This window comes from Channa argus, chromosome 1 (genome assembly GCF_033026475.1).
Source record: "Channa argus isolate prfri chromosome 1, Channa argus male v1.0, whole genome shotgun sequence".
Taxonomy (NCBI): Eukaryota; Metazoa; Chordata; class Actinopteri; order Anabantiformes; family Channidae; genus Channa; species Channa argus.
In genome coordinates this window covers 39,678,889-39,692,836 of record NC_090197.1, presented here as the reverse complement: position 1 = coordinate 39,692,836, position 13,948 = coordinate 39,678,889, and the positions used below count along the sequence as shown (strand labels likewise).

Here is a 13,948-nt window from a genome sequence, read left to right as displayed (position 1 = left end):
TGAAATCTTAGTGGACGTACAAAAAAGTTAAAAGCAAAATAGAATATACTTAATGTACCCAAAGTAACAGAAGTCATTAGAACAACTCGTGTTCTGGATAATGTACTGCAAATTATTAAATTTATTATTATAGTATATTATCACACTTTAATACAGTTGGTATTATTTTTCAAAACTTTATATACAATCAAAAATATTATCCTCACCTAAAATAGTTTGAAAGTTTGCATTTTAACTAGCTCCAACAGCTGTCATTTGACGTAGTGCAGTACATATTACAATGTTACAATCACGTAAATAAATATAACGTCATATAATGAAATGCATTTAAATGCTTTTAGATAAAAATTTATTAAAGTATAACTCATTTAAAAGATACTTCAATATTGTGCCGTACTTTTTTCATTTTTACAAAATTTAAATTTTTACTTAAAGCAGGCATAAGAAAACGATTCTCGTAAAAAAAAAAATGGCGCTTCAACTTCAACTCCCAGAATTCCTCTTCAACGGCGAACGAAAGCTTCGAACACGCAGTCGGCACGTTTTGTGCACGTTGGTGCCTCCCTGGGCTTACGCATTTTACTGGTGTGCTAGTGTTTTGCATAAGGGAACTCCTCGCTTTCTTCTTAACAGTGTCCTAGACGCTACCTGAAGTCATGGCCGACCAGGTGGCTGCCATGTGTGATCAGCTCATCAAAGCTGTGAATGTGATGATGGATGCAGAAACAAACCAAATTTACCGACTGGAGGCCCTACAGGTAGCATCGTTATGGGTTACTAGCTAGCGGCTAGCTAGCTGAGCTTGTCAGTCATTGGGGCTGAAAGTACAAACAAGGGCATGTGTAGAAAGAAAAAAAAAAGTCAGTTTGTAACAACAGGATCAGTAATCGCATTGCTCATACAGTCTGTACGTTCTTCATCGATAGCTAGCGTAATGTTTGCAGTAACTTAGTAATGACAAACTGTCAGATGCTCTGAGAACTAGCGAAAGCCACGATTATCACCTCATCACATCCCCTGACGATTGAAGTTCTGTCATTCAAATTTGATCTTCTGCTTGAACATTGATAGACCTACTAATGTTGTTAAAGACGGAGCTTGATTAAAGTAAAGCAGGGGGAAATAACGTTATGGCTGTGATGGCGACGTTGCTCCTAGCTTAAATGGCTAACCTAGGTGGTAGCTGTACGCTGTTTAAGTGTTACATGTACGTTAATGTTGATGAGGCTGCTGATGCTGTAAGGTTAGGGTTAGCCACTTGATACTGACACAGTTTGTATACGTACTAGAGAATATTTGGTTTGTTAAAGCATATTTTATCTGTTTAATGACAAGTCTTATTTCTCGCTACAGTTTTTTGAGGAGTTTAAAGAGTCAAACACCTTCTGTGTCCCATGTGGCATCCAATTAGCCGACAAAAGCCAACCTGCTGTAGTGAGACACTTTGGTTTGCAAATACTGGAGCACGTCATCAAGTGAGTGTAACATTCTGTCGTATGTGGAGTATAATAAATACATGTTTAAAAGTTTCATATTTGAAAGAAGAATTGTTCTTTTGTTGTAGGTTTCGGTGGAACAACATGCAACAACAAGAGAAAGTCCAGTTAAAGGAGTGTGCCATGCAACTGTTATTAAAAGTCGGTGTGGCAGTTCTAGGCTCTTAACAACATAAACATCTGTCTTTTGGTTAAAATAAAAGTGGGTATTTCTGTCACAGTTGTAGACACTTGATCTGACAGTTGTTGTGGTTCTTATCAGGGTACTCATTCTATCCTGGAGGAGGAGAGCCACATCAAAGATGCCCTGTCACGAATCATAGTGGAAATGATAAAGAGAGAATGGCCTCAAAATTGGCCAGATATGCTTAAAGAGATGGAAGCTCTCACTAGTGAAGGGGTGAGTAACCTTGGTAGTGCTTCTTTCATGTGATTTAAGTACAAATACGTCATAACTTGCATGCAAATTCTTACCTGCCTACACGTAGAGGATTAATCATTATAATTGCAAATTCTTACCTGGCTACATGTAGAGGGTTAATTATTACACTTTTTAGTTGGCTTCCTCATGTCAACCTAAATAGCTTCTTTCCAATTGGTTCTTGTGTTAATGCAAGCTTAGGTTTAGGCCCTTTAGAGCAGTTTCTTAACAAGAACTGCCTTTAGTCTTGTCATGGATATTTTACAAATTTGAGTGAAGTAATCCAAACTGAAACTAACCTATTCATTTCGCAGGAAGCACAGACAGAGTTGGTGATGCTGATTCTCTTGAGACTGGCAGAAGATGTGATCACCTTTCAGACGTTGCCCACACAGCGACGCAGAGACATTCAGCAGACACTCACTCAAAACATGGAAAGCATCTTTAGTTTCTTGATGGCCATTTTGCAACTTAATGTTGAAGACTATCGTAAACTGGTCAGTGGAATCCTAAATTATTTTCAGAAATAATCGTCTTACTATTGAGAATACTTTTCATCTCTGTTTATATGTTTTATCTTTTGAGGTATTATTATTTATACTGGCAAAGTAAAGTGTAACAGTGACTGTAATATTTGGTTTATGTTGTTTATTTCTTTTTACAGAAAGGGTCACCTGGAAATGAACTGCAGGTAAGAAAGTATACCAGCGTGTTTATACTCTATATTGAACTTGTTATGAACTTATTGTCTTTCAATACATTTGTGTCATTTGTCTTCATTTTTTCCTTCGTTGTACCCCTCACAGGCCCGAGCTCACTGTCGAGTTGCTGTGGCTACTCTCAATACACTTGCAGGCTACATTGACTGGGTGTCTCTGGTGTATATTACCACTGGAAACTGCCAGCTGCTGGAGATGTTGTGTCTGCTGCTGAGCGAACCAGAGCTGCAGCTGGAGGCAGCAGAGTGCTTGCTCATTGCTATCAGCCGGAAAGTGAGTCATAGATAAAACACATGTTAAAAGGCAATTCCAAGAGAGCCTGCAAAATTTGTGCATGAATCATGTGCATCACGCTCACAGCTACATGAAAAATTTAAATGGCCATGAGTCATGAAGCCAACCTTGTAATTTTTGTTGGTCGTCCTTTTACAATTGCCAATCATATTAGACGGAATAAAGGTATTCTTCAAAAATAATATCTACAACAGTAATTGTGGTAGCATTAATTAGATGTGTGGAGCTACAGTATGGTCAACCTAGACCATATTGTATAAGTGTATTTTTAAAATAAATTAACAATAATACGCTAAATGATCAACTGTGGCATTCTGCTAAAGGGTAAGCTGGAGGACAGGAAGCCATTTATGTTGCTGTTTGATGACGTGGCCATGCATTGCATCCTGTCTGCAGCCCAGTAAGTACAACTCATTTTCCCAACCATCTCTTTTTATCCTACTGCTATCACTGTCATTAAAAGGTTTGTTTCTGTCTGATTATAGGTCAGCAGATGAACTGGCACTATGTAAGAAACCCTCTGAATCACAGTAAGTAAAATAAGGCCTTTGCCAGCTGTGAAGCACAAAGACAGATGTAAAAAATTTGAAAAAGGTTATTAATACTCTGCATCTATGACTTATAGTGCTGTATATGTATCATACCTTTAGAGTAATGGATGTGGTGGAGCAGCGTTACATCTTCCTGAAAAGGCTGTGTCAAGTCCTGTGTGCTCTGGGAGGTCAGCTCTGCTCATTAGTGGTGAGTGTGTCCCACACTGGCAACACATTAATTCCTGTGTATACTGTCTTTATTTGTGTGTTTAAATATAGGCCCGGTCCCAATACAGTTATGGTTGATCAGTGGTAAACATTGCATTCTCTGCACAGGGTTCAGATGTAGAGGTAGATGTACCTGCAAATCTCAGCAAGTACATGGAAGCACTTTTAGCCTTCACTACACATTCCAGTCAGGTGAGGGAAACATTTTTGGTACATTTGACTAAATAAAATATGCATTTATAGCTTTGTCTGATGCCTTGTCTTGTAATTTTATTCCTGCAGTTTTTAAAGTCCTCCACTCTGGCTACCTGGGGAGCTTTGTTCAGACATGAAACTCTGTCAAAGGTTTCGGTGGTTGTTGAGATGACTGTCAAATACCTCAGAGCATCTATGACCAACCTAGTTAAGGTAAGACGTGTTGGTATCACCATTTTCAGTATACCTGAAAGCCAAGCAGGATGTTGCAAAACGTTTTGCCTTTATTCTGTCTTCCTCTTTCCAGACTGGTTTTCCATCTAGAGACGATAACCCAAGCTGTCAGTACTCCCGTGTGGACTTTGACAGTGATGAGGATTTTAACTCATTTTTTATTTGTAAGCATTATGATTTTTTCTTTCTTTCACTTACGATCAGTACTTTCATTGTATCCCTATATAGTCTTTTTTTGTTTTTTTCTTAACAGCTTTTCGAGCGCAGCAGGGAGAGGTATTAAGGATTGCATGTCGCATTGTTCCTCTTGAAGCCTTTCAGATAGCTGCAGAATGGTTACAGTATCAGGTTGCCAGCCCTATTGACATCGGGGATACAACATGTAAGTTTTTGCTCTCACTCCTGTTACTTTTGGATTCAGTACATGTGTGTTCTCTTTGGTTAATTTAAACATATTTTCTCTTTTTTTTATGGTCAGACCAATCAGTTTCAGAATGTTTTCATATAAAGTAGAAACAAAGTCCAGTATGTCATAAAGTTGTGTATGCACCTTCTGACCTTCACTTTTTTTGCTACACCTCACTAGCTAAGACTGCAGAGGGCTTGTGCTCCATCCTTTCTCCATCTGTTGTCCAGTGGGATGCTATGACTGTCTTCATGGAGTGCATGGCCGCACAAATCTTCAAAAGTCTTGAAGAGGAGGTAACGAGCCATTTTCACTAACAGACCAAAACTGAAAGAAATTTATGTTGATTATACTGATTTGAAGGCTTATCTCCTTTCTACATGTAAATGTGTAGAAGCTGCCCATAGATCAGAGCATGGAGTTGCTACAGGCTGTGCTGAACTACGACACCAGAGACCCGCTGATCTTGTCCTGTGTGCTCACAAACGTCTCTGCTCTTTTCCCATTTGTCATACATAGACCACAGTTTCTGTCACAGGTCCTCTTCAAGGTGAGCTGAATCGTCATTGGTTACTACGAACTTTTTGCAAATGCAGTTTCTGTACAGTTTGTAAATTTTCTTAAAGTTCCTCTACATAAATGTGCATGTTTTATATGGCATGTGTAATAGTAAAACATACAAAAATGCTCCTTGGAGCACATTGTATTAATACAGTAACCAGTATGCCTATTTCATAACCATTGATCCTATAATACATTATTATTTGGTCCCTTCAGCTGTTTAATGCCATAACATTTGAGGTTGGGCAGGATAATAAGGTGAGTTGCCTTGATGGAGCCAAATAGAGCACTAGTACTTATTTTTCATATAGTAGTCAAACGAATACATTCTATAACTAATGTCTGCAGGTACCTCGAACAAGAGCTGTAAAAAACGTGAGAAGACATGCCTGTTCTTCCATCATCAAAATTTGCCGGGATTACCCACAGTTCATCTTGGTAAATGTCCTTGTGTCCCAGTTGAGCACAAGTTATGCTTATGTTAATCCGATGGATTTTTATGCACAAAACATGTACCTGAAGAACAAAGTTTTGATGAAAAGTTGTTTTTTTTCCCCACCCAGCCATGTTTTGACGTGTTTTACAATCACATGAAAAAGCTGTTCTCAAGTGACCCAACACTTACCCATATGGAAAAGTGCTCACTGATGGAAGCTCTGGTGCTCATCAGCAACCAGTTCAAAGACTTTGCAAAGCAAAAGGCTTTTCTAGATGAACTGATGGCTTCAGTGCTCACAGAATGGACCTCAGATGAGATGCGACGGTGAGTGTTTCCCTTAGATTGAACATGGCATATGTATTTAATGTAATGAAAGATAAATCATCTCTTTGTGTTTCAGTGTTCTATGGGACCCTGTCACATTCCTGTCTTTTGTTGGAGCTGATCAAGTGGTCACTACACAAAGTACAGATACAGACAAAGCAAGCCTTAATAGAGGACGGGTGAGTGTGTGTTCTGTAGTAAGTCAGTTCTAAGGATGCTAGTATTCTGTCCTGACGAAGGATTTATGTACTGTAGAAGGCCTCCTTACTCTTACTTTAGTTTTAATGCTTGCTTTTTGCTCTGGATGGCAAAGGTTTGCAGCACATTCTTTAAACTAACAGTAATGTTCAAGATACTGCATTTGGACATAAATAAAATGCCAACCACAGAGTACCACAGAGTCTTGATTTGTTTGTTTATTTATACTGCAGAATACAGAGAGATTTTTAATAGATCATGCCTTTAAAAGAAGGCAGTTCTTGTAAATTCTGTTTGTACAAATGTATTTGGTTATCATTTATAAAAAGTGTTTGTAGTCAGCTACAACAGTTTAAAAATCTAATTCTTCTACTTTTTGTTTATTTTTATTTTTTTAAACGTATCTCTAGTTGAGTTTCTGTTTGTATGCCATTTTGGGCATGGTAAAGCGGGCACGTTGGCCTGCAGACCTAGAGGAGGCCAAGGCTGGGGGCTTTGTGGTGGGCTACACCCCTACGGGAGCTCCCATCTTTAGAAACCCATGCACCGCACAGTTTATGGTGATGCTGCCCAACCTGCTGGCTCTAATCAGGTATGCCTTTATTTTGACACAGGACCCATGCACCACAAACCTTTTTGGGGGGCACATTGCAAATGTGGATGCATTCTTTTTGTGGGACATGTTGGCAGGTCATTGGTGTTTCTGTGTCTAATAATATCTCCGTTTAAATTCCTGTCATTATACTGATGTGTGTGACTAGCCTCTTTTCTTTCTGCTTTGCTACAGGACTCAAAACAGTCTGTTCCTAGCAGAGAACATGGCTCGTCTGAGTGAGACCTTCTCCGGGGCCCATGAAATGATGGATGCAGAGAAAAATATGGTATTGGGTAAGAGGAACTTTCTGTCCATGCTTTTTACCTACAATGGTGAACCTTCATCTGAATGACTGGTTAAATCCTCTCAATATTTACTTTTCTAGGACTCACTCAGCATCTCTTGGATGCTTATGACTCTCCTCTGTACAGAACCAATTTGGAGCGCATGCAGGGATTTTTCAGCTTACTGTATGAAAACTGGTGAGAATTGTGTTGTAGTTTCTTTCTTTAAATGTATTTTAATTTTTTATAGTTTATAATTTGCATGTTGTTGCAAATTAAATTTTATCTCATCTTCTGCTCTCTTTATCTCTCTAGCTTCCATGTCTTAGGAAATGCAGGAGTGTCCCTGCAGCAGGAATTTTACACCATTGAGAGCTTGGCTGAAGAACTAGCTAGATCTGTTTTCATCTCTCTGGACCATGTGCCTGACCACAGACTTCGCCCTATGATTCATATCCTTATTTTATTATGCGTGAAGATAAACAAAACACAATTTTGAACTTATATTTAAGGAATCTAGTCATCTATACATCCATCTATCCAAGCTGAGATATGAATTTGTGTTAACAGCTAATACATCTAATTTTCTTAACAAGTCTACGGGTGTTTTTAAGGCAATTGGTGTTATCATGTCCTCAGGAGTATTTTGAGAGTCTACTCTGCCCCCTGCTGGGGCCTTTGTTCGCCTACATGCAACAGGTCAGGATCTCCACACTTCCCGTTCTACATATTCTATCTATATCATTCTACATGTTATTCACTGTATCTCAGTTCTTTTTAATTATCGTACTCATGCCTCATACAGAGACTCAATGTCAAATGGCAGGTCATCAACCAGAGAACCTCCGTCAAGTGAGTTGTGGGGTAGTGTTTGTGTCGACCTCTATTGAATTTACAGTTAGCTTAATTCTGTACTGACTTGCTGTGTTAATACTACAAGTTGGATTTTTAGACTTACTGGTAAAAGTTTTGTTGTGTTTTTAGTGGTGACGATGAAGAGGAGGTAGTGTGTCAGGAGAACCAGGTGACACAGGAGATGCTGGAGGAGCAGCTGGTACGCCTGCTCACTAGGGAAATGATGGATTTTCTCAGTAAGTTTCAGCATCTGTAGTAACTGTTCTTGTTTCTGTTTCCTTATACATGGCAAACTGTATTGTTACAAAGAAGTAAAATTAGATTCTTACTCTATACGTATAAAGGTGATACCAGGATATTTGTGCACTTGAACTCCATTTATTACCTTAAATTTATAACTGTCTATGTTCCAAACCATTACCAGAAATTACATACAACCATTAGTAAAATGTAATTGTCATCTCTCGGTGAGAAAGCTAAGGCATTCCGTGTTAAGTTCTCTTCACATCCAATCAGAGTTCTTTCAGAAAAGATATATTCCAAAATCAACAACTCGCTTTGTTGCTGAAAAAGCCTTTAGTTAACTTCAATTAATTGGTTTGCATTGCACTATCTAGTCTAGAATTATTGTTTTATCAAAAGGTGAGCTCTGTTTCACATGCATAGACAAACCTGATTTCCAGAAAAGTTAGGACCTTTTCCTTGTGACCAGTAAAAATAAAATCAGGTTGGCTAATTTGCTTGAAAGTTAATTTAGTTAGTGAAAATAAAAAAAGCCCTTTTGGCAGCAGTACATGGAACCACATATGAATATAGCTACATGGACTAGTAGAAAATCATTGGCAGTTAACACAGTGCCACTGCATTCTGAACTGCATCATGAAACAATTATGCAAAATGGAAGCCAATTCTGAATTGTGTGTGTGTGTGTGTGTGTTCTCTCGCCATGTTGGGTTCTCCAGTTGGAGAAGCTGAAGTCTTTATTTGAGCAGGAATGGGCAATATTCCACTTGGAAAATTAAAAATTATTAAAAACTTGATGTAACACAATGGCAAACAATCCTCTCTCGACTTTATTTGAGTGTCTTGCAAGCATCAAATTCTAAATTTGCTTTAATGTATAAAATGGAATTAAGTACTTTGTACTTTGGTCAGATTGAGGTTCAAGTGGATTAACAAGCCACAGATTTTAGTTTTTGTTGGGTCTTTGGAATCACTCCCAACTTTTCCTGAATCCCTCAATAGTTGTTATTCAATTCAAATCTACTTAACTTGCTGACTATGTGGAGTATTGCTGTTTTCAGAATATCTTATCGGCACTTAGCACTCCAAAAGTAAAATAGCTTCTGTTAAATGAGGGCAGTTTATATGGGAGGGAAGTAGTTTTTATGGCACTGTGAAACATCTCTTCTTCCTTCTCTTCTAGCTGTGAGCTTTATTTCCAGAAAAGCGCATGAAACGACAGCAAATAAAGAAGAAATAGATGGTAAGGTTAAATTGTCAGAATTTTAAAAAGTTGATAAAAATTTGCTGTGTCTTATCATTTTGCTTGATATTTCCTCTTGTAGAGGAAGACATGATGATGGATTCAGCGCTGTTGCCGTTTCCTGCCCAGCCAACAGCAGAGCTGACTGAGCTGGGCAAATGCCTGCTGAAACATGATGTAGGCCTCAAACAAATCTCACAACTTTCAGAAGACTGCAATAAAAGCTGTAGAGAAATAACTTTTTCTCCTGGTTTCTCCTTTCCTAGAACATCTACATGTCCCTGTTAACCCTCTCCTTCACCTCATTGTCGTGGAAAGACACCAGTAACTGTCATCGTACAGCATCTATAGTTTGCTGGACTCTACTGCGGCAGGTAGCACATTCAGTGGACAGATTGGGCAAACAGCCTAGATCTTTATTTTGTTTTTCTTGTTTCCTCAAAGAAACGAAATCATTCACTGCATTAATGTGGCCCATTTATGTGGTTTGTTGAACAATGTCGCTCACCAGATCAGACTCTCTTCTTTTGTATTTTTTTTCTAACCTTTTTTAACTTTCTGGACAGTAATGTATTTGCAACCATTTTTAATGCATTGTTTAGCCCTAGTTTTGGAAGTATATTTTTTATTTCATTAAGTGAACTGGTAGTTGCTCATCAGCTGTGACTTGAAAGGCTAATGTTAAAGGTATATTATATTTCAACACATTTCTGAGGTTTTCTGTGCACTTTTACTCCCTCTTCAGGTCATAGGGGGTAATCTTCTTCCTGAGGCAGTCACATGGTTTTATACCAGTGTTCTTCGGGGCCTTCAGGTTCATGGGCAGCACGAGGTCTGCAACTCTACACTTAGTCAGCTGGCTATGCTAATTTATGAAAACCTGGTGAGACTAATGACAATAAACTACCCCATATTTGCTCTTTATTTCTCTCTGTATGGTCCATTTCCCCTATTAATGGATACAGAAATCCCCTAGGACTGGGTAAAGCAAAATGTTCATGTATTTTGAGATTTCTAGGAGTTCATTATGCATACATATTCTTAAATTAATAGTTTCATCTGTGTGACAGATGAAACTATAAAGTCAATTTCTGAGATTGCATGTCTTTTTTAACCCCTTTGCTTGTGTATTCATCTTAGCGGCCTCGATTCATAGAGCTGAGAGCAGTGATGACCCAGATCCCAAACATCAGTGTGGAGGCTCTGGACCAATATGATCACAGACTTATGGATCCCACTGCCCAGAAGGTTGGAGAGAAGAAGAGGAAAGACCAGTTTAGGAAGCTCATTGCAGGAACCGTTGGGGTAATGCCAAATTTACACACTAGAGAGCAGTGCTTCACCACCCTAGCTCACTCTAGACTCCCTATAATAAGTGTTCAGAGACACCTGCCTTAACAGTGCAAGTCATAACTCAGCCAGAATTGGACTGTTTTGTTTTTTTTTTTTGTTTTTATCTGTGCTCAGCAGGAAAAATGTGCAGTAGCTAAACAGGATTGTACAGTCTGGTAAAATTCTTTGTGGTACATCTTGGATAGGTCTGTTTAATGTCTCATCTTTGTTTTCCCTGCCAACAGAAAGCTCTGTGCGAACAGTTTAGGAAGGAAGTTCATATCCGGAATCTTCCATCGCTTTTTAAAAAGCAGAAACCAGATAAGGATACACTGAACAGTGAAGCATTGGGTCTGGCAGCTCTCTTCTCCCCGGAGAATAATGACCTATAGGAACACATGGTTCTAATGGACTTCATACTTGCCGAAGACAGAGATATGTGTACAAACCAGGGTTTCCCTCTTAATCGTCCAGGTGGGGCAGTGCAGTGCTACCTAACCTGTCTGTCAACAGTCCTGTTTTTCAGCGATATTTTATTTTAACCTTCATTGTGCCACAGCACTGCTCACACAGACAAATCTCAAATAACCTCTTTCTATTAGTCATTTGTACAGGTAAATCTCACCAGTCCTTTTTGGAATATCATTGCATATTTCTGCTGCATCCTGATTTGCAGACACTTAAATGAGGTATATAACCAATGAAAATTTGTAGGAACTATGTCAGATTAAAGAATGGTCTGCATCTTTGTCAAATTTGAAGAGACTATTTTTAAAAAGTAGACTGATAATTAATATTTTTTCTGAGCAGAAGTTCTGTCGAACCAAAAATATACCTTTAAATTACATAATTCTTCAATCTGTCATTTTGCATGAGCCATTTTTTTTCTTAATTTTAAGCGCCACTTTTTCCCTACTGCTCAGCAGCATGTAAAGTAAGTGTCAGATTTATAAAACTGTGGAATTAGTTCGAAAGATTTGATATTAAGCATATAAACTGGCATTTAATTTTATCAAACAAGCAAAGCTAGGACAGACAGCAGCATGTTAGGAAAACAGTATGTGTGTGCACTGTGTGGCTTTTGGAGAGGTGAAGACCTTTTGTACCTAAATCCTAATTTCAATGGTCCGTGTTGGCCGATAAATTGTGACTGTGCTGCTGCTGTCAATGCTAGGAGTTCCGGGGTCGCAAAGAAAGGAAGAAAAGTCTTGTACAAGTCCTGGTATGATTTCTGTATTTACTGTATTTTATTTTATTTTTTTTTTACTGGACTAGCTTAAATGCAGTTTCTGATTCTGAAGGATATGCTAATGCTACCTCAGGTGTGATGCTGTGATGAGACAAAGATACTAAGGAAAAAGCTCTAAGAAGAAAAATAAACTACTCAATTGTTTTCATACATGGTTATTCTACAATTAGATATTAGTAGTTTTATGTTATGCAGAAATTACATAGTAATTGGAAAAGCAAATGATGGTTTGTATTCTGCAATTTTTTTGATACAGCCCAAGTACTCTTTTTGCATTGCTTATTTAATGCAGATTACATATCATACTACAAATAACACAGCAACATTATGTGCCAAAACACGGTGGACTTGATAAAAAGCACAGGTTAAAAAAAGGATTTAAGTGTGTGTTTAACAAATGTCTATCTAATACCAAGTCTGTTCTTAGAGTTGTAGGGTTTTTTTTTGTTTGTTTGTTTCTTTGTTTGTACTGGCATTGCCAGCCCTGGAAAAAATGAAACAGCACTACATTCTTTCATTCTCCAAGTCCTTGTTTTGAAGTATAATTTGTTGAATGTATTTTGCTCTTACAGAGCTATCATGATAACAGTTGGTTTGTTTTTAAAACTATATGCTGTGTAATTTCTGACCAAAATAAATTGGAGTGAAACCCTTTTAAATACACATAGATGTGTCTGCATTTCAGATGCTGGTTTGCTGAAAACAGCTTCACGTTATATTTGTCCAAGAAGAACGAGATTTTTCTAATTAATTGATTTCCCTTGTGTCTTGTGATTATTGCTTGTTCACACATGGCCATTTAAAAAAAATCTTGTTCAACACTAAAATATTCTTTACTTAGGAAAAGGAAAACAGACTTTTAAACAGTGTAGTTTTGTTTATATTTTGTTGCTTTTGAATAAAAAAAGCTAATTTCTCTAAATACCGTATATCTTGCTTTTTTTCCTAATTTAGAATTACCAGCAAAATATGGACATAATTCATTCTAATTGTTATTTTGGGAAAATGGTATATGTTTGGGTAAAGTAGATTCTCAAAAGAAAAACAGCTGTAACAATTGAAGATGATAAACTTAATTTTCTGTCAAACAGCAGTTTAATACATTTAAATGTTTTCTGATACTTTTAAGTGTTTCGAAAATAATCAGAATTTGATATTGAAGCATACCTAGTTAACCGCTTAAACTTTCATATCCTCAAACAATTTTTTTTTAAATGTGTGGAGTGAATATATTTCCGTCCATAAGATTAAAACTAATTTATTGTTTTTAATATTATCTTTTTTTAATTGGAGACAGAACACTACAGCTAACTGCATGATGGTACAATTTTTTTTTTCACGAGTACCATCCCTCGTTTTGCCATATATCCATATAAGCACTGTGGCATTATGGAACCTTTTCAAATGTACACATTTCAGTACTTTCTTGAGTTCATTATAGTTCTATTAATTTGAAGTGAGAAGAGGAGACGATGCAGAGGATGGAAAAGATTATATTTCTATTAATTTGTACTTGTCATTAGTAATACATATTTATATTGATTTCGTGTCTTGAATCTCAATTTACGAGTCACTAGGGATGGTAATTTTTGGGAGAAAACATTAAAATTGTAAATGTGGGGAAACATTTTCACAAGAACAATTGTGCTACAGCCTTAGGAAACTCAGTTGAGGCTCCGAGTCGGTAGGGGGCGGTAATACGTAAGTTGCTATTTTACCACTGGAGCACAAAGAAGAAGAGCGGCGTTTATCTTTGCTAGATGTTACTTCCTTGTTCAAAACTGGGAACTTCTTGAATAAATGCAATGGAAAAAATTCCACCAAGTGTCGAGCAAACGTATAAAACAGTATGGTCTGGAAATACCTGCCATACAAAGTTGCCAGAAACCATAAATAATGTGATTTTTGCTAATGCGGACTTGCCGAGCGGCTGGAGTACTGGCTGGTTGGTCATGTGACTATTACGTCACTACTCCCAAGTCACTAATAATGTACAACGTTGTCTGCTGTGGTACGTTACGTTTTTATTATAATAAAGTATAGTGGGAACAAATGCACTCGTCTGTTATTAAAAGTGTTCAGCGTTACACAACCAGAAA

The 13,948-nt window shown here is 37.6% G+C and overlaps 1 protein-coding gene across 1 annotated transcript; it reads left to right on the top strand.

The window, feature by feature from the left end:
- The first annotated feature begins 538 nt into the window (after positions 1-538).
- On the top strand, positions 539-12,771 carry LOC137135101 (exportin-5). Its single transcript, XM_067519681.1, has 33 exons — positions 539-758; positions 1,354-1,475; positions 1,565-1,637; positions 1,759-1,896; positions 2,232-2,414; positions 2,582-2,608; positions 2,724-2,909; positions 3,254-3,330; positions 3,416-3,460; positions 3,581-3,671; positions 3,800-3,883; positions 3,974-4,099; positions 4,194-4,284; positions 4,374-4,502; positions 4,707-4,822; positions 4,921-5,076; positions 5,304-5,345; positions 5,436-5,525; positions 5,651-5,850; positions 5,927-6,029; positions 6,459-6,640; positions 6,836-6,936; positions 7,029-7,125; positions 7,243-7,379; positions 7,529-7,626; positions 7,733-7,779; positions 7,912-8,018; positions 9,209-9,268; positions 9,351-9,445; positions 9,535-9,642; positions 10,014-10,151; positions 10,409-10,573; positions 10,846-12,771. The coding sequence occupies exons 1-33, from the start codon at positions 657-659 to the stop codon at positions 10,990-10,992; spliced, it is 3,663 nt and encodes a 1,220-aa protein (XP_067375782.1). The 5' UTR covers positions 539-656; the 3' UTR covers positions 10,993-12,771.
- The last annotated feature ends 1,177 nt before the right edge of the window (positions 12,772-13,948 follow it).

What these genes read in the sequence shown, in the direction of transcription:
- LOC137135101 (XM_067519681.1), top strand. Translation starts at nt 657, where the DNA reads ATGGCCGACCAGGTGGCTGCCATGTGTGATCAGCTCATCAAAGCTGTG. An exon ending in TCACTACACATTCCAGTCAG is followed by an intron (nt 3,884 to 3,973) that starts GTGAGGGAAACA and finishes TTATTCCTGCAG; the next exon opens with TTTTTAAAGTCCTCCACTCT. An exon ending in TGCTAATTTATGAAAACCTG is followed by an intron (nt 10,152 to 10,408) that starts GTGAGACTAATG and finishes TATTCATCTTAG; the next exon opens with CGGCCTCGATTCATAGAGCT.